Consider the following 20661-nt stretch of genomic DNA (forward strand, 5'->3'; position numbering starts at 1 on the left):
CAACAGTATAGAAAATAAATATCAAGAAGGTGGCAAAATATTCTGGAGGTTGTTGAAGAAGCTTAGGAATGGAGGAAAGAGTGCTGTAAAAGGAGTTAGAGATGATAAAGGTGACATGAAAACAGGAGAAAAAGATATCCTTGAAGAATGGAGTAATTACTTTGAAAAACTGCTAAATGAAACAAGCAGTGATGACAGCACAGTGATAAAAAACACTGACCAGGCATGCAGTCAGGAATACATATCCATACTTGAAGTAGAAAAAGCCATCAAAGGCTTGAAATGTGGAAAGGCAGCAGGAGTAGATGATATTCGACCAGAAATGCTGAAGTATGGTGGTATAAGAGTCTTACAGTGGCTGCACTGCATAGTTCAGAAAGCCTGGACAGAGGGACGAATTCCCAATGATTGGAGTAGAGCTCTCATAGTATCCATATAAAAAAAGGGAAATAAAACTGAATGTGAGAATTACAGAGGTATTTCCCTACTGAGTGTTCCTGGCAAGATCTATGCAAGTATACTTGAGAAGAATTGTGAAAGAAAAGCTTGGTGAAGAACAAGCTGGATTCAGACCAAATAGAGGCTGTCAGGATCAGATCTTCACTTTATGACAAATAGTCGAGAAATCATGGGAATATAACAAAGATCTGTATTTAAGTTTTGTCGATTTGGAAAAGGCATATGACAAGGTGCCAAGAGAGAAGCTATTCAATATGCTGCAGTTATATGGTGTCAATGGGGCATTATATCAAGCAATACTTAGTCTTTATTTGAGTTGTAAGTCAGCAGTTAGAATTGAAGGAAGTACAGGGAGATCGTTTAATGTTAAATCTGGTGTGAGACAAGGATGTACATTATCCCCTCTGTTATTCATTATCTATATGGATCGCATGATGAAGGAAAGTGGTATTAAACATGATATCAAAATTGCAGATGTTAATGTCAGCTGTTTGCTTTATGTGGATGATGTTATACTTCTAAATAAATCTGCTACAAGTCTGCAAGATTCTCTGACTAAATTGAATAGCTGTTGTAATAGATATGGTATGGAAGTCAGCAATAAAAAGACAAAGATAATGAAAATAGGCAGAATCATTAAAAATGTTAACTGTGTTGTGAATGGAGAACCTGTGGAACAAGTGAAACATTTCAGCTACTTAGGCAAGATTTTTACTGAAGATGGTAAATTAAATATAGAAATAGACAACAGAATCAGCAAAGCTGGTATGGTGGGAAATCAATTGAATAAATTCATTTGGAATAAGAGAGAAATTAGTCAGAACACTAAATTAGCTGTATAGAAGACAGTGTTCAAACCAGTTTTTACTTATGGATCTGAGAGCTGGGTTAGAAGTAAAACACTTGACCAAAGACTAGAGACCGCAGATATGAGAGTCCTGAGAAAGATTATGGGTGTGAACAGATGGCATCAATGGCAATATCATATTAAAAATGAGGATATTAGGAAAGAGCTTGACATTGTCAACAACCAGGAATGCGTTAGCAGAGCTAATCCCAGGTGCTATGGTCACTTAAACAGAATGGGAGAGGAAAGATTAGCAAAACAAGTGTTCTCTGCCAGGTTGGCAGCAAAACGACCCAGAGGAAGACCAAGATATAGGTGGATTGATATGGTACAAAGTGCCTTAGACGATAGAAATATAAGATCTGATAATGTTGGAGTCTTGACAAGTAACAGACTGATTTGGAGGAAAATTGTAGGTAGGAAGTTAGTAATGATATAATTTTTTTCATGTAGTACTATCACATCCTGTGTACACCCCTTGAGGGTACATGGCAGGAATTTGATGATGATAATGACGATGATGGATATCATTTGCTATTTGGACCAGGACAACTGTGATGGTATATAGCTTACTGAGATGTCCAAGTTAAAGAAGGAAGTATCCAGATTAAGGCAAAGATAAGAGATGTTCCGATGGAAACTTTGTTGCTAGTAAAGGACTGTTTATAAAGGAAAAACTGTGAGTAATCACATCACATCGACATTCTTAGATTGTAGATATGTATAACTGTATGAATTTGTTAAGCAAAAGTCACTCCTAATTTTGTAAAATACTGAGTAGTGTGTTAGATTTGCATGTAGGCAGAAATGTATATGTCTTATTGTGCAATGTATTTTTCTGAAGTTAGCTATGCTGGGAGAAACAGCTATTCCCCATTACTTGTCTAGTATGTAATTACAATTTTGTAGTTAGAATAAATGCTTTGTTGAACAAAATTCTGATATGATCATTGCCAATGGACTATCTCGAAAAAATTGCAAACGTGTGTGCTAATAAGATATTGCCATGGCTTACTATATGGACAAGAGTAACTTGATTAGATATCGCTTTTAATGCATTTTTTGATTCCTCACTCTCTATTATTCAGTCTGGCTGGCACAGTCATAAATCAAATAAATTTGTCAGACTGGAAAGTGTGAGAAATTGAATAAACCACAATCATGTAGCTGGCAATAACTATATTTTAGAGTCTGCTACACGTGCAATAGGAACAAAGAGTTTGATCAGGAATATGGGGGGTGGGTGCAAATTAAGATAGAGGGGAAATAGCATCGTAGTGTAGATAAGTTTTGTGAGACAGCACAGTCAACGAAATGATAACAATTAAATCATAAGAACAACAAAAACATAAATAAGAGAAAAAAATTAAATTTTACACAGGTATACCATCCAATCTCACAGGTGGACTCATATTAACATTCTGTAATATGCTATGCACCTACATTTCATTTATCTGTTTCCATATAAACCTTTGCCTCTCACATTCCTGCAATATCACAACCTGTATGATATACTCTTGCAAAGTGTTCACTTACTAATTTTACTATTTTGACTGATTCAGTTATCTTGCTACCATCGACATTCCTTAAAATCATTCTGCTGTATACATTTTTTCTTTTACTTGCAGCACACTGAAGCTAAATTTCATAATCTGCTTTTACCTTTCTTACCATACTAGTTAACCCTCTGGCCTGTGCCGTGTACTGTTTGTGTGCCTACAGGTCACCATTCTATTTTCCCTCCACAGTTTTTTTTTTTTGCAGCTCCAGCTTGATAGTGTTATTCATCCATTTAACTCCCAATTGATTTACTCTCCTGACTCTAGGTAAGCAGTCAGCCATTACCTCCCTCAAACACTCCTTTCCATTTCCCATGCACTATCAACTTCAAGCCCTTGCAGTTTTACATGCAATAGCACCGATCCAAGCAATTTCCTAAGCTTATCATACTTGCCAACAGCAGTAATTCCACATATATCTTGTTTTAACTGAAAACTGAACACATTTAGCCACTTCCCAGGTCAAGACTCATTGATCATGTTATTGTTGATAGTGATGTTTTCACACTGGTGAAGAACACTAGAGATTTTAGTAAAACATTCCCATAATGTTTTACTAAAATCTGAGACACTCTGAAATTTTTACTTAAAAAAACAGGGATATTTTGTAAAAAAATGGGACATGTTAAAAATTAAGAAAACTAAAAATAAAACTATTATATATGTTGCACTTTAAATTAAATACTGTTATAAACATACATTAACATTAAATCCACTTTAAAAAACGATTATTAATCACAAACATATTTAATTAGAAAAATATTTATCCGATTTATGGACGTATTCAAGAATTTTTTTTTTCTTTTGATATTTGATCATAGAACTCAGCACAAGAGAAATTCTTAAAATATGTCTTTACAATGATTAAAGCTTTTACTATCTCAATTTTAAGTCTGTTTTTTTTTTTTCAATCTGTTCCAGAGCACATTTATTAATGAAAAAACACGTTCAACAGCTGCATGTTCCTGGCAGTGCTAAATAAAAACTAACTAGGCATTTAATACTCCCAGAATATATACCCTGCTTTGTAAAATGAGCAAACGTTTCACACCATTTATCACTGACACTTTGATCCTTCTGTTCACTCCACACTTCAAATTTCAGTTCACAATATTTTTTCACACATACAAACTCATCAAATAAGTCCTCTTCATTCACAGTAAAACTTGGTGACACTGTCTGCATGAATATGTAACTTTCTTGTATGTTCTTCCAAGTCACATCATCCTTTCCCTTCAAATTAATCCAATCCATAGACTGAAGAGGTGTGAGAAATGGTGTACACAACTCCTGAATATATTCAATACAGGTGCAGTAGAAATCTACTGTATAGCTTTCAAACTTTTCAACTGTTATGTGTCCTTCGTTTTCTAATTCCAACACATAAGAAAATAAAATTTCTGAAGTTTCACCACCTAAATTAACTAACTCCAACACATTCACACCTTTTTCTGGATGATAGTATCTAATGACCAGAGGCACTAATTCATGTCAAAGTGTTTGATGAATCGATCAGTACTGATATAAAATGAACTTCTTTTAGCTCTTCCTCAATCTGCTTTGTTGCTAATGGTGCAATAACATTAGTTATTGCCTTGCACTTTGTTTGCGAGCACATGAATTTATCATTGAAAATTTTTTTCACGGTGGTTATTGTGCAGTTAATGTAGTTAAAATTGTGGTTATGCACCGCTGTGTGATACGCGAAGGTTGCTTCCTGCGCTGCCAGTGATAACTCTTATTTATTTATTTATTATCGTATGGCTTGTACACATGGTTAAAAGACAATAAGATATAATACACATGAGCATAGATAAGATACACATATATGATTAAAAATAATAATAATAAAATAAAAAAATAAAAATAATTAAAAAAAAATGTCTACATTCAGGCAAATACAAATATGAAATTTATGACAAGCATCAGACAGAAGATTAGTCATATTTTAACATTTAGGTTTTTGATCCAGTTGATCGCCTCTGGGAATAGGTCAAAGATATCCTTAAAGTCACCAGGATATGCTGTCAGCTCGCATTCCTGTACTATATGGTAAATGGTTTGGGTCTTGGCTCCACAGGGAGAGTAGGGATTTGGTATCTTACCCCACTTTGAAAGTGTTAGATCCTGAATGGAGAGCTTTACAAGTAAATTCTTTATTCAGGATTTAACATGATAAACTACTACAAGGAGATATCTGCACATCAGCTAATAATTATGAAGTGTTGTTTTATGTTATGTAATAATGTGTAGTCCATGTATGCCATTATTGTTAGGTTATTTGTAATTCCCAAGTAAGCTGTCTAGTGCATTGCGAAAATTCTGAGAAAAATTATAAGTAGTAATCCAGAATTATCACATATAATCTGTGCAAGTCGAGCATAGCGATGGAGGCTATACCTACGCGGAAAAATGATGGCAGAGCGGCTACCTAGAATAATGTAACCTGACAGGTTAGGGAGAGTGTAGGATCACCCAAAGGGCATGAACGATGGGGTTCGTGGGTGAAAACCACATCGAATAGAGGGTGCCCGAATAGGGTGAATAAAAGAAAAAGCATGCCATTTTAGGGGGCCCTTTTGATCTTCGGTTGCGGGATTCGAGTTTTAGGGGGAGTTGGCCGGAGGATTCGTGAGAGAGTGGTGGGCTGACTACGGTAATGACGGATGGCAGGTTCTTTTCTTGAGAATGCTTGAAGATTTTCAAGCAGAGCTGATCACGATACGACGGCCTATGTGGAATTGAGCCTTAGCAGAATGTCCCATTGGAGAAAGTTTCCTGCGGAGCGGTAGACAGCATGCAACAGTCGGAAATGATTAGAAGAAAAAGCGTAGTACATCGCCAGGCACAAAGACGGCTGAAGGATATGCAGTAAGGTAATCCAGACCTACATGAGATGGCGGCATGAAATCTGAAAAGATCCAGTAATGTAAAAGTTTTCGTTCCATGTTAAAATTCGTTTAGAAGAACAAGAAATGTGTGTGCATTGTAACTAAAGGACACTAGTAGAAAATTTTTAGTGAGAATTTTGACTGAATTAATTAAGCCCTTGTGGAACAAAGAGTTGTTAATAGGCAGTAATTTGTGAATGGCGAGGCTTGCTTAAATGAAATTTAGAATTAAGATAATTATTGATAGAATATTAATGAAAGTGTTCAATGCGTATTCCGTGAATAACTTGTGAAAGGAATTATATAGTAGTAGTATTATGCTTAAACCTAATCTTATCCTGTCATAATTGAAGGATTTAACTTGCTCTGATTCATTGTGATTTAGTATAACCCTTAACTTAGAGTGAATTTGATCCATTGAGTATTTTAACTTACATAGCTGTAAATGTTTTTTGTTTTTCCAATAAACATGTTTTGTACCTTATACCTGAGTTTATGCCTGAATACGAATTCAAACCACCACTTATGAAATAGAACCTTTTTGGGGGGAAGGAATTTAGATATAATTGCTTAAGTGAGATTCGGTCTACGACTGCTAACTGAACCTGCACAGCGCTAGCATGAGATAAAATAACTGTGTGTATCCCTTTAGAATTTAGAAATATTTCCCTGAACAAGAGTCTCTTCTGTTATAGGATATTGGCTGGCACAGCAAACTATAAATTTTGCCAATATCCGAAGAGGAAATAAATCTGAATTAATATCTTAAGGGCACGACAGTAGATTAGAAGGAGAGTTATTATAGAGGTAGAACAAGATATAATATAGAGAAAGCAGCGACATAACAATAGAATAGCCGGTAGGATTTTGATCATGAAAGGTTTTAAGTAAGCAAAGGGATAGATTCAAGAAACAGTAAATTAATGTATAATAAGATTAAACTGACGATTTAACAATAAACAGAATTACGATATAACAAGAGACTTTACTATTTAACAAAATTAAGTCTCCACATACACCATAGCCTGTATGAATCCTGTTAGCTGTCGTCCATATATTCCTGGGCAGGTCAAATCCAGATGGTTTTTGGAAGATGTTTATGTGATTACGAACTTCAGGTGATACTGCTTGGGACCACAGTACATCCCACCTACTCGCCATACTGTCATTCTGGCTAAGAAGATTACAGGCAGTTTTTATGGCAGGTCTTCTGGATTTTAGTCTATTGGATAAAGCATCTGGAATAAATTCATGTATTGGGAGATTTTAGTTATTTAAAATTCTGTTATATTCACGAAGCAAAGCTTCCTGTTGTCGCAGTTCCGGAGGAGCAATATTGCTCAAAGTGGGGAGCCATCGTAAGGGTGTACTCCTAATGCAACCTGTTATTAAACGCAGAGTGGAGTTGAGTATCTAGTTTATTGGCATGGTAACTATTGAGCCAGACAGGAGCACCATACTCTGTTGCACTGTAAACTAGACCCATTGCAGTGCACCGCAGAGTTGTGGCACTTCAGCCCCATATAGTACCACAAAGCTTCTGAACTACGTTATTTCTGGTGCGAACTTCAGCAGCAATATTAATCATATGCTGTTTATATATCAGAGTTATTCCCTTTTTGGTAGTGATAACTCTTTTTTCCTTTGACTCTTGGTTATCACAATTAAAAAATTACTTATACTGCAGTTGGAAGCCTTACTTCGAACAGCAGCTTTATGTTTTTTCATTTTCACATGGTTGACTATGTCTGACCGACCACCATGTCAAATGTAAAATTTCCAGTTACATAAAGTACATTCCACATTTTCATCTACACCTTTAATGAAAGGAAATTCTCTTCTAATATTATTATTAATACTGCACTTACGTTTCGGCATTATAGGGGTAGAAAACGATAAAAATTATAACACAAAGTACTGATCAAGTAAGATACTGTTATAACAGAAGTATGGGAAAAAAGAACATCGCCATTAGTTACTATTAGTTAATTATATTATTTATAACACTAATGATTATCATTATAAATAAATAAAATTTATTATCATCAACATTGTAATAGAAATTGGTACTAAAAACATTTTTCCCTGAAAGATACTTAAAAAAGCGGGACTTTTTTTTTTTTTTTTTTTATATAACAATCAAGGAAAAGAAGGAGTAGCCATAGTATTCAACACAAAATACGAGGCTAATCTTCTTGAATGGCAGTCAGTCTCAAGTAGAGTAATGTGGGCAAATATGAGAATGGGGAACTGGACAATGAGACTTATTTGTGCCTATGGTCCCACAGAAGGTTCTACTAAGGTAGAAGTGGAGGAATTTTTTGAGGCTTTAGAAAAAGCAACTGACACAATGAAAAAGGAAAAGTTGGTCCTTGTTGGGGATCTAAATAGTAGAGTAGGAAATGATTGTGAGACATACAAAAATATTTTGGGAAAATTTGGAGAAAAGAGCAAAGCTAATAATAATGGCAAATATCTGTTTGATTTCTGCTCAGGACATGGACTGGTTATTACTAACACCATGTTCCAACATAAAAATGTGCACAAATTCACATGGAGAGAAGAGGCTAGGAATAAGAAAAGTCTCATTGACTATGTTATTGTTGATAGTGATGTTTTCTCCCTGGTGCAGGACACCAGAGTGTACAGAGGATTTGAAAGTGGAAGTGATCACTATTTAGTCTTGAGCAGGATAAAATTGAATTTCATATTGAAAAGAATAACATGTAAGAAAGTTTTAAAGCGAATAAAAGTTGAGCAGCTCTCAGATGTAAACTGTAGACTAAAATACAGAAATATTATTGAAAAGAAAATCAAAGAGTTTGAGAACAGGAATCAAGCCTTGGAGATTCAGTGGCAAACTCTGAAGGAAACATTGATTGATTCTGCCAGAGAGGCATGTGGTGAAGTTGTGTGCAAAGATAAAAAAATCAGAACTCCCTGGTGGACACAGGAAGTTAAAGAGGCAGTGAAAGAAAAGAAGAAAGCATATCAAAAGTTCCTGGCAAATAAGTCAGCTTTTACTCTTACAGAATACAGAGACAAATGTAAGAAAGCTAAACAGTGTGTAAAACTAGCTAAACAAAAGTCATGGGAGGACTTTGGCAAGAATATAGAAAATAAATATCGAGAAGGTGGCAAAATATTCTGGAGGTTGTTGAAGAAGCTTAGGAATGGAGGAAAGAGTGCTGTAAAAGGAATTAGAGATGATAAAGGTGAAATGAAAACAGGAGAAAAAGATATCCTTGAAGTATGGAGTAATTACTTTGAAAAACTGCTAAATGAAACAAGCAGTGATGACAGCACAGTGATAAAAAACACTGACCAGGCATGCAGTCAGGAATACATATCCATACTTGAAGTAGAAAAAGCCATCAAAGGTTTGAAATGTGGAAAGGCAGCAGGAGTAGATGATATTCGACCAGAAATGCTGAAGTATGGTGGTATAAGAGTCTTACAGTGGCTGCACTGCATAGTTCAGAAAGCCTGGACAGAGGGACGAATTCCCGATGATTGGAGTAGAGCTCTCATAGTACCCATATATAAAAAGGGAAATAAAACTGAATGTGAGAATTACAGAGGTATTTCCCTACTGAGTGTTCCTGGCAAGATCTATGCAAGTATACTTGAGAAACGGTTGAGAAGAATTGTGGAAGAAAAGCTTGGTGAAGAACAAGCTGGATTCAGGCCAAATAGAGGCTGTCAGGATCAGATCTTCACTTTACGACAAATAGTCGAGAAAGCATGGGAATATAACAAAGATCTGTATTTAAGTTTTGTCGATTTGGAAAAGGCATATGACAAGGTGCCAAGAGAGAAGCTATTCAATACGCTGCAGTTATATGGTGTCAATGGGGCATTATATCAAGCAATACTTCGTCTTTATTTGAGTTGTGAGTCAGCAGTTAGAATTGAAGGAAGTACAGGAAGATGGTTTAATGTTAAATCTGGTGTGAGACAAGGATGTACATTATCCCCTCTGTTATTCATTATCTATATGGATCACATTATGAAGGAATGTGGTATTAAACCTGATATCAAAATTGGAGATGTTAATGTCAGCTCTTTGCTTTATGCGGATGATGTTATACTTCTAAATAAATCCGCTACAAGTCTGCAAGATTCTCTGACTAAATTGAATAGCTGTTGTAATAGATATGGTATGAAAGTCAGCAATAAAAAGACAAAGACAATGAAAATAGGCAGAATCATTGAAAATGTCAACTGTGTTGTGAATGGAGAACCTGTGGAACAAGTAAAACATTTCAGCTACTTAGGCACAATTTTTACTGAAGATGGTAAACTAAATATAGAAATAGACAACAGAATCAGCAAAGCTGGTATCGTGGGAAGTCAATTGAATAAATTCATATGGAATAAGAAAGAAATTAGTCGGAACACTAAATTAGCTGTATACAAGACTGTGTTCAAACCAGTTTTAACTTATGGATCTGAGAGCTGGGTCAGAAGTAAAACACTTGACCAAAGACTAGAGACCGCAGATATGAGAGTCCTGAGAAAGATTAGAGGCGTGAACAGATGGCATCAATGGCACTATCATATTAAAAATGAGGATATTAGGAAAGAACTTGACATTGTCAGTATCCAGGAATGCGTTAGCAGAGCTAATCTCAGATGGTATGGTCACTTAAATAGAATGGGAGAGGAAAGATTAGCAAAACAAGTGTTCTCTGCCAGGTTGGCAGGAAAACGACCCAGAGGAAGACCAAGATATAGGTGGATTGATATGGTACAAAGTGCCTTAGACGATAGAAATATAAGATCTGATAATGTTGGAGTCTTGACAAGTAACAGACTGATTTGGAGGAAAATTGTAGGTAGGAAGTTAGTAATGATGTAATTTTTTCATGTAGTACTGTCATATTCTGTACACCCCTTGAGGGTACATGGCAGGAATTTGATGATGATGATGATGATGATGACATTTTTATAAAAAATGGGACTGTCCCAGAAAAAATGGGATGAATGGGAACCCTACACTAGAGTGTACAGAGGATCTGAAATTGGAAGTGATCACAATTTTGTCTTGAGCAGGATAAAATTGAATTTCATATTGAAAAGAAGAACATGTGAGGAAGTTTTAAAGCGACTAAAAGTGAACAGCTCTTAGATGTGAACTGTAGACTAAAATACAGAAACATTATTCAAGAAAAAATGAGACTCTGAGAACAGGAACCAAACCTTGGAGGTTCAGTTGCAAATCCCGAAGAAGACATTGATTGATTCAGCCAGAGAGATATGTGGTGAGATTGTCTGCAAGGATAGAAAAATCAGAACTCCATGGTGGACACAGGAAGTTAAAGAGGCAGTGAAGGAAAAGAAGAAATCATATCAAAAGTTCCTGGCAAATAGGTCAGCTTGTACTCTTAGAGAATACAGAGTCAAATAAGAAAGCTAAATACTGTGTAAAACTAGCTAAACAAAAGCTAAATATCAGGAAGGTGACAAGTTATTCTAGAGGTTGTTGAAAAGGTCAGAAATGGAGGAAAGAATGCTGTAAAAGGAGTTAGAGATGATAAAGGTGACATAAAAACTGGAGAAAAAGATATCCTTGATGTATGAAGTAATTATTTAAAAAACTGCTAAATAAAACAAGCAGTGATAGCACAGTGATAAAAAACACTCAATAGGCATGCAATTAGGAATACATATTCATACTTGAAGTAGAAAAAGCCATCAAAAGCCGGAAATGTGGAAAGGTAGCAGGAGTAGATGATATTCGATCAGAATCAAGTATGGAGATAGAAATCTTGCAGTGGCTGCACTGAATAGATCTGAAGGCCTGGACAGAAGGATAAATTCCAGATGATTGGAAGAGAGCCTCATAGTGCCATATACAAAAAAGAGAAATAGAACTGAATGTGAGAATTACAGAGGTATTTCTGTACTGAGTGTTCCTGGTAAGATTTATGCAAGTATACTTGAGAAACGGTTGAGAAGGATTGCGGAACGGAAGCATGGTGAAGAACAAACTGGATTCAGACCAAACAGAGGCTATTAGAATCAGATTTTCACTTTACAACAAAACAGTTGAGAAATCATGAGAATATAACAAAGATCTGTATTTAAGTTTTGTAGATCTGGAAAGTCTGCACAGTTAGGCTAGTGGCTGTGCACTTCACAACCATATGACTGGGGAAGGAGTGTCCTAGGTTCGATTCCCATCAGAGACGTGAGGAGTTTAAGGATCTTCTTCAGCTATAGCCAGTCTTGGGCATGGACAGCATGGTTTTTCACCCAGTTTATTCTAGGGGTTTTCATCCCGCAAACCGTGAACACACAGGATACAGCCATAGGACATAATACACCAAGGAAGGCAACAGGAAACCACCTTGCTCATAGTCACTTCCCTAGTATGGTAGCATAACTGCCCCTACCATCCATTAGGATGAAAGTAAATCATTTCATTCCAGATCTCGAAAAGGTGTATGACAAGGTACCAAGAGAAATGCTATTCAAAATGCTACAGTTATATGGTTTTAATGGGGGCATTATATCAAGTAAGTCATAGTTTTATTTTAATTTGTAATTTGGCAGTTAGAATTGAAGAAGGTACAGGAAGTCCCCTCTGTTATTCATCATCTATATGGATCACATTATGAAGGAAAGTGGTATTAAACCTGATATCAATATTGGAGATGTTAATCTCGTCTCTTTACTTTATGTAGATGATGTTATACTTCTAAATAAATCTAGTAAAGTCTACAAGATTTCCTGACTAAATCAAATAACTGTTGTAATAGATTTGGTATAAAGGTCAGCAATAACAAGACAATGAAAAATGGCAGAAGCATTGTGAATGGATAACCTATAGAACAAGTAAAACATTTCAGCTACCTAGGCACAAATTTTAGTGAAGATAGTAAATTAAATATGGATATTAGGAAAGAACTTGACATTGTTAGCAGTGCTAATCTCAGGTGGTAGCAAAACAAGTGTTCTCTGCCAGGTTGGCAGGAAAAAGACCCAGAGTTAGACTTAGATACAGATGGACTGATACAGTAAAAAGTTGCTTAAAAGACAGAAATATAAGATCTGATAATACTGCAGCCTTGACAGGTAACAAATTGATTCGGAGGAAAATTGTATATAAGAAGTTAGTAATGGTGTAAGTTTTTAATGTAGTACTATCAGATCCTGTACAGCCATTGAGGATGCATGTCAGGAATTTGATGATGATGATCGGTCAGGAGAACCTGACATCAGTTCATCTCCATCCTCTGAATTCTTGGAAAATTCTTTCAAAGGTTCAGGAACATGAAGTCCTTCACCATGCAGGACTGGTCAGCGAGCAGATGGTATATTTGGTATGCTATTGTCCACTTCTTTTTTCTCGTGATGACTCCCAAAACAGGTGGTACCATGCAGAAGTATCAGTTATTTGAAATTGCTTGCCTCCCTCCAAACTATAGGAACAGCAAACAGCATTGAAACTTCACCACCTTTCAGTATGTGTACTAAAAACTTCAGACGGTTTCTAGCATACATACCACAGCATATGTGTGGGGCCCAGTCCTTGTCCTGATCTTACATCCAAAATAAAGCTGATATGCCTTTTTCACTAACAGAGTGATAGCCTTTTTCTGGCTTGCAAACATCACTTTTCCACAAATGTAACAAAAGTTATTTGCACTATTAACACAAGTAGGAGGCATCACTACTGCTGGATTAACACTGCAGGGATCACTTGTTAGTACTTATGATGCAGGAGTAGACTGGAGTGTAGCCCTACAAGTCACACAATCACTTGCTAACCCTACAAGACTTCACTTTATGTTAATGACTGCATCATTTTATGACACTGATGTCATGATTCAACTGCACTGCATCAGCCAATGATGCAATGGGCTGATGTAATATGATGCAACAAGTTGCAACCAGGAGACTAAAATATGACATTGTTAAATGATACCTACCTATGCAATGCAGACTGAGTCTCTCCTAAACAAGACCAATCAGCAGATTTTATTATCATTTTCGTGTGCAGTACATAGAAATTAGCAGAGAATTGCTATTTTCATTTCAGAGGTAAATTATGTGTTGTCCAGTGTTACTACGCTAAAATGCCAAAGAAATATTAAAAATCACTCTATACACTGCATCCCATTATCTACATAACTTAATTCTCCATCTACATGCTATGCCATCTACTCCTAATTAACAGTATTTTTGTCTGTTTCTCAAAATCTGAAATTCTGGTAAATAAATGAAGTGTTGTTTCGCAGACTGGTGATGGAAATGAACAGCATTAAAGAAGCACATATATTTGTGAAATGAATTTGGAAGGTTTTGGAATGTTTGCACTTTTCTGCATGTAATGTATTTCTCTTTTCTTGATTTTTCATGACTATCATTTCAGTTGAAATTGAGAAATACAAGGAATACACAATAATGAATTCTTGTTCATGCAATACACATGAAGATTTTCAACTTGAATTTCAAATTACAACTCAACTTCATGTTGGAGGCTTAATGGATTTTTTACAACACTCAAAAAGAATTAAAATAGAATTTAATACTTCCTATATTTCGTCCTAGTCACTAGGACATCTAAGGGGATTACAAAAACAATTAATGAAACATATACACAAATAACAAACAATACTAAGCCCAACCACGTGGGTGACACTAAAGTCCTATCTAGGTAGAGCACCCTCTAAGGGCCGACGTAGGTGGCCTGGAATGTAAGGTGGGAACTCTGGTGATGAGTGTTTCCCAAATCTTTGGAAGCTTAATGCAACCGTATTTATTGAGATTTGGTTGGTTTTTGAGAGATGCTGCTGCTGCTTCTAATAAAAGTCTCTCTTTCTTGAATTTGCTGTGGTGGAGCATGGTGGTTTTCTTCCATGATAGCCTGTGGGTGGTGTCCAAAACATGGTCAGCCAAGCCTGAATGGCCATAGTTGTGTTTGAAGATGTAAGACTTGTGTTCCTCTAGACAGATGGATGCTGATCTGCCTGTCTGTCCAAAGTACGCCAGCTTAGAGGAACAGGGTACTTTGTAAACTCCAGGCAGAGAGAGAGGAGGGAGCTGATCTTTCGTAGAACGGATAAGGGTAGCAAGTTTGCAGTGGGGCTTATATGCTGTGTGTAGGTTGTACTGTTTTAGTATCTTGGCTATTTTTTCGGATGTGCCACGGATGTAGGGTATGGCGTAGGGTATCCGTGGCACATCCGAAAAAATAGCCAAGATGAGATTTGGTTGGTTTTTGAGAGCTGCTGCTGCTGCTTCTAAAAAAAGTCTCTCTTTCTTGAATTTGCTGTGGTGGAGCATGGTGGTTTTCTTCCATGATACCCTGTGGGTGGTGTCCAAAACATGGTCAGCCAAGCCTGAATGGCCATAGTTGTGTTTGAAGATGTAAGACTTGTGTTCCTCTAGACAGATGGATGCTGATCTGCCTGTCTGTCCAAAGTACGCCAGCTTACAGGAACAGGGTACTTTGTAAACTCCAGGCAGAGAGAGAGGAGGGAGCTGATCTTTCGTAGAACGGATAAGGCCACCTACGACGGCCCTTAGAGGGCGCTCTACCTAGATAGGACTTTAGTGTCACCCACGTGGTTGGGCTTAGTATTGTTTGTTATTTGTGTATATGTTACATTAATTGTTTTTGTAATCCCCGTAGATGTTCTAGTGACTAGGACGAAATATAGGAAGTATTAAATTCTTGGCTATTTTTTCGGATGTGCCACGGATGTAGGGTATGGCGTAGGGTATCCGTGGCACATCCGAAAAAATAGCCAAGATACTAAAACAGTACAACCTACACACAGCATATAAGCCTCACCGCAAACTTGCTACCCTTATCCGTTCTACGAAAGATCAGCTCCCTCCTCTCTCTCTGCCTGGAGTTTACAAAGTACCCTGTTCCTGTAAGCTGGCGTACTTTGAACAGACAGGCAGATCAGCATCCATCCGTCTAGAGGAACACAAGTCTTACATCTTCAAACACAACTATGGCCATTCAGGCTTGGCTGATCATGTTTTGGACACCACCCACAGGGTATCATGGAAGAAAACCACCATGCTCCACCACAGCAAATTCAAGAAAGAGAGACTTTTCTTAGAAGCAGCAGCAGCTCTCAAAAACCAACCAAATCTCAATAAATACGGTTGCATTAAGTTTCCGAAGATTTGGGAAACACTCGTCACCAGCGTTCCCACCTTACATTCCAGGCCACCTACGACGGCCCTTAGAGGGCGCTCTACCTAGATAGGACTTTAGTGTCACCCACATGGTTGTGCTTAGTATTGTTTGTTATTTGTGTATATGTTACATTAATTGTTTTTGTAATCCCCGTAGATGTTCTAGTGACTAGGACGAAATATAGGAAGTATTAAATTCTATTTTAATTCTTTTTGAGTGTTGTAAAAAATCCATTAAGCCTCCAACATGATGTCCTCACAGCACTTAAGCCTCTACACACGTACAACTCAACTTCACGAGATTGTGTCTTTGCTTTAAATGGATGTAGAATCTTCAATTTGGAGAAGATTGATTTCCTTATTCATATTTTCATTTTTAATACGAAGTTTCTTACTAATATCTTCATTTTTAATGTTTCTGCCATTGATGCCATCTGTTCACTCTCCTAATTTTTCTCATAACTGTCGCACATATATAATCTCCAGTCTTTGATCAAATGCTTTATTTCCAACCCAACACTCAGTTCCATAGCTTAAAACTGGCAACACTATCTTATATATACAGATAGTATAGTGTTCTGATTAATTTCTCTGTTATTCCATATAAATTTATTCAACAGGTTCCTCACCATACTAGTTTTGCTCATGCCATTGTCAATATTTCCAAATTTAATTGGTCATTCTGATTAAAACTGTGCTTAACCCGGTGTTAGTAAGGTGCAGTGTCACAGACCCCAAAGATACTGAAAGAAATAACTGTGACACCCCACCTTACTAACGCTGGGTTAAATAGCTGAAACATTTTATTTTAAATATTAATTTTAAATTTTACTTTAAATATTTCAAATAAAATATGAAATATTTTAAATAGCTGAAATACTTGTATTAGAGTTTCTCCATTGAGAAATGGTTGAAGTAGAAGTTGAAGTTTTCCACTGTTCCTGCCAATTTTCACAGTTTTGGTCTTTTTTTTTTTTTTTCCTTTCAAAATCATGGTTCTAAAAGTAGTAATACATAGATCTACAATATGGCAGTACTATACTGACAATATACATGTGATTTGGCCACATGGTCTAGATATATTAGAAAAATGTTAGTGCTCCTAACATGCATATACATTATCAATGAAAAAGAAATGTCTGCCCTCCCTAGAACTTCTTTTGTAATTTCAGAATAGTTTTCTGCTTTTCTCAAAACAACCAAAAATGCACACCTACATATGTTTAATTATAACTCCAGGCAACTATATATGGCAGACATTTTTCTATTTGCAAACATTTCAATATTGCTAATGTTAAATATTAAATTATACTTACTTCTCTGAAAAGAGGACAAGAATGAAGCCAGACAACATCTCCTCTTAAATCTTCATCATCTACATCAATATGAGGATTATATCCACCAAAAGAATAAACATTGCCTTCATCAGCAACAATTCTATGACCACTGCGAGGTTTGGGACATTTTATCCCTGTAATTTGAGGGGAAAGAGTTCATTTCTTTTTAATTATGTGAACAAAAGCAATATGCAGCAAATTTACACAGTTTTTAAGTTACTTAAAGAAATAAGATCCAAGATGCTTAGGCAATTATACAAAATCTGTATTAAAATCTTATTATTATTTGTGTTTCCTCTTGATGTGTTTCCCAAGGAATACGATATACAGGCTTTTAAATCAAATGCAACCAAGTTTCTCCTTTCCCAGCCCACTACCCACACACGATACTAACATACTACAGGTTGATAAAAAGCCCCAAACGGCTATTTTTTCTGGCGAAGTATCTTAGATTGTAGTTTTTGATCTCAGAGTTTCGCATACTGGCTGTAAAATAAGAGTTTTTATCCCCTTAATTTAATACTACAGGTTGATTAACCAACCTCTCATGTATGGGTTCAACATAAAAAAAATAAAAATTATTGTCTCATTTTTATTATTTTGGAATCCCTGAACTGATAACAAGAATATGATGTGTGAATCCATATTGATCACCAATCCACATTAAATCACCAATTAAGAAATTGGTGAATTCATGCCATAGATTCACCAACTCCTAAGCATTCTGAGTGCATTTGAACATATGAATGGACAGACACACATTCAATGCTGATTATAATTCAGTCAAGAGATCATGTAAAAGCAATCATAATGGCCTATAAACTTGGAACAGTATGAAGAAGCAATCATATTGCTTCTTCATACTGTTCTGTATTGCAGTGCAAGCCACAACATCTGAGAGACATATTGTTGTACACATCTTCATGTCAACACATTTTTTTCATTCGATTTTGAAATGACTATTTGTTATTGTGCTACTTTTTATTAACTGCAATATCCAGAGTTAGTCTCTGAAACTTTAAAAATATTAATACCTTTTACAACATCATCATATCATCAAAAAGCAAGGGAGAGAGAGGAAGGTGAGAGAATGGGAGAGACAGTGGAAGAGAGGAAATTGCAGAAAGACAAGAGAGTGGGAGCAAGATAGAGAGAGAGGTGAGAAGGAGGAGGGAGAGAGAGATTGCAAGCCATATTCAGGAATGCCAGTGAGAGAAGGATGAATGAATCTATTCGGAGATTCATGTATGGAGATTGAATGATTCAGGGTGTGCAGAGTAGTTCTGTGGGTATCGAGATAAAGAAAAGAATGATAAGAACATTAGTGTGGCCAGTTTTCACATCTGGAAATGAGACCTGGATATTCAAGAAGAGAGTAAAAGAACAGATAATGGCCTTTGAAATGTGGTGCTATAAGAGAGCTCTAAAAATCTCATGGACAGATTATGTGACAAATACAGATGTCCTACAGAGATTGAGAACACACAGATCTTTACTACAGGAAATGATCCAGAGAAAGATCAGATTGGCAGGTCATGTACTGAGAGGTTCAGCAGAACAGAGGATACTAACAGTTTTAGAAGGAAAAATTATAGGAAAAGGATCAAGAGGTATAAAACAAAGGACATAGTTTGAAGATATAAGATTATGGACAGGATCACATGGCTATACAGAAACATAGAAGAAAGCCACCAACAGAAAGAACTGAAAGGACATGGTGCTGAACCCTCTCACTGAGGGAGCTACATGAAAAAGGAGGATTAATTCAACTTCTCATTCTTTATAAAAACAATAAATATAAAATTAAGTGACTACATTTCCATTATGATTTGCAAATGCCAGTTTGAAAAATGTTGTTCCACATTGTTGACGCAATCCCACTAACTTTGAACTAGCTGATCTAATATGGTATTGGATCAACAATGTGGTACAACATTTTTTCAAACTGGCATATGCAAATCATAATGAAAAAGTAGATATTAATTTTATATTTATTGTTGTTGTAAAGAATGAAAGGCTGAATTAATCCTAAAATTCTAATAAAAATTGTAATAATCAAAACAACCACAGCCTTAACTGATACAGATTGAGGAAAAAAAAAAAAAGAGATGTGACAATAGTCTAAGTTACTAAGAGTTATAGGATAAAGGTAGAGGAAATTTTTTCATACATGATGAGCTGAGAGAGAACAAAGGGGTCATCGTTAGAAGTATTAATATCACATACAGTGAGACCTCGACTTACGAACCGCTCGTCATATGAAACTTTTTTCATATCCCATTTTGACCTCTAGATACGAACCTACACTCAAGGTACAAACCGTGATGCTTTTCTTTTCAAATGAACTAAAGCTTGTTTTACACTATACTTTTTTTTATACTTTTTTATGCACATTTAGCTGAGCGAGCGCTGAACCATCTTTAGCGTAACAATTGTTGTTACTACGTCGTATTTATCTGAAATATGACGAACTCTGCACGTATTTGCTTTTTTCTATCTATTTCGGTATTTGTGTAAACAAACAATACACTTCGTGAAGTTTTTTTAGGTTTGTAGTTATTATGTGTAGTGTATGTATTTCTTTTTATAAGTGGCATGTTTTATTGTAGCTTCACGTTTATTTTCTGAATAATCTACCAGATAAGCGTCATTTCACTGACCAGCATATTATTTTCAACATGGGGCCAAAGAAAACTAAGAAAGAAGAGAAGAAGAAAATCACAATAGAAATTAAGAAAGAGATTGTGGGAAAATATGAGAAAGGAGTCAGGCAAAGTGATCTGTGCATGCAGTATGACTTGTCCAAATCCACCATAGCTACAATTGTCAAGAAAGCAGATTTTTATAAGGAACTGGATGTGGCCAAAGGAGTATCTATCGTGTCATCTCAAAGAAATAAAGTTATGGAAGAAATGGAAACTTTACTACTCGTCTGGATTAATGACATGCAACTGAAAGGAGATAGTGTATCTCAAAACATGATCAGTTTACAAGCTCAAATTATTTACAAAGATCTTTCACAGAACTTGCCATCCACTAGCAGTAGCAAAGATTGGCAAAGAGTTTAAAGTTAGCAAAGGATGGTTTAAGAAATTCAAGAATAGAACCAGTATCTATAGTGTTGTTAGACATGGAGAAGGTGCTAGTGCTGACAAAGAAGCTGCTGAAAGGTTCGTGAAGGAATTTCAGAAACTGATGGAGTCAGAAGGTTACAGACCAGAACAAGTTTTCAACTGCGATGAAACTGGGCTTTTCTGGAAGAAAATGCCTAAGAGAATGTTCATCACTAAAGAAGAAATGTCAATGCCAGGACACAAGCCAATGAAAGCTAGACTAACTTTGCTTTATTGTACCAATGCCAGTGGTGACCTGAAGATAAAACCTCTGTTAGTTTACCACTCTGA

General features: G+C 36.1%; 1 protein-coding gene across 1 annotated transcript in view; it reads right to left on the minus strand.

Moving 5' to 3' along the window:
• slim (scruin like at the midline) overlaps positions 1-20661 on the minus strand; it is a 269055-nt gene that overhangs the window by 228487 nt on the left and 19907 nt on the right. The window contains exon 2 of the mRNA XM_090407794.1: positions 17237-17391. Within this exon, the coding sequence (XP_090263920.1) occupies positions 17237-17391 (155 nt within the window). The remainder of the gene's footprint in view (positions 1-17236; positions 17392-20661) is intronic.

This window comes from Typopeltis vanoorti, chromosome 1, assembly GCF_054136105.1.
Source record: "Typopeltis vanoorti isolate ZY-2024b chromosome 1, IOZ_Tvanoo_1.0, whole genome shotgun sequence".
NCBI classification, from domain to species: domain Eukaryota; kingdom Metazoa; phylum Arthropoda; class Arachnida; order Uropygi; family Thelyphonidae; genus Typopeltis; species Typopeltis vanoorti.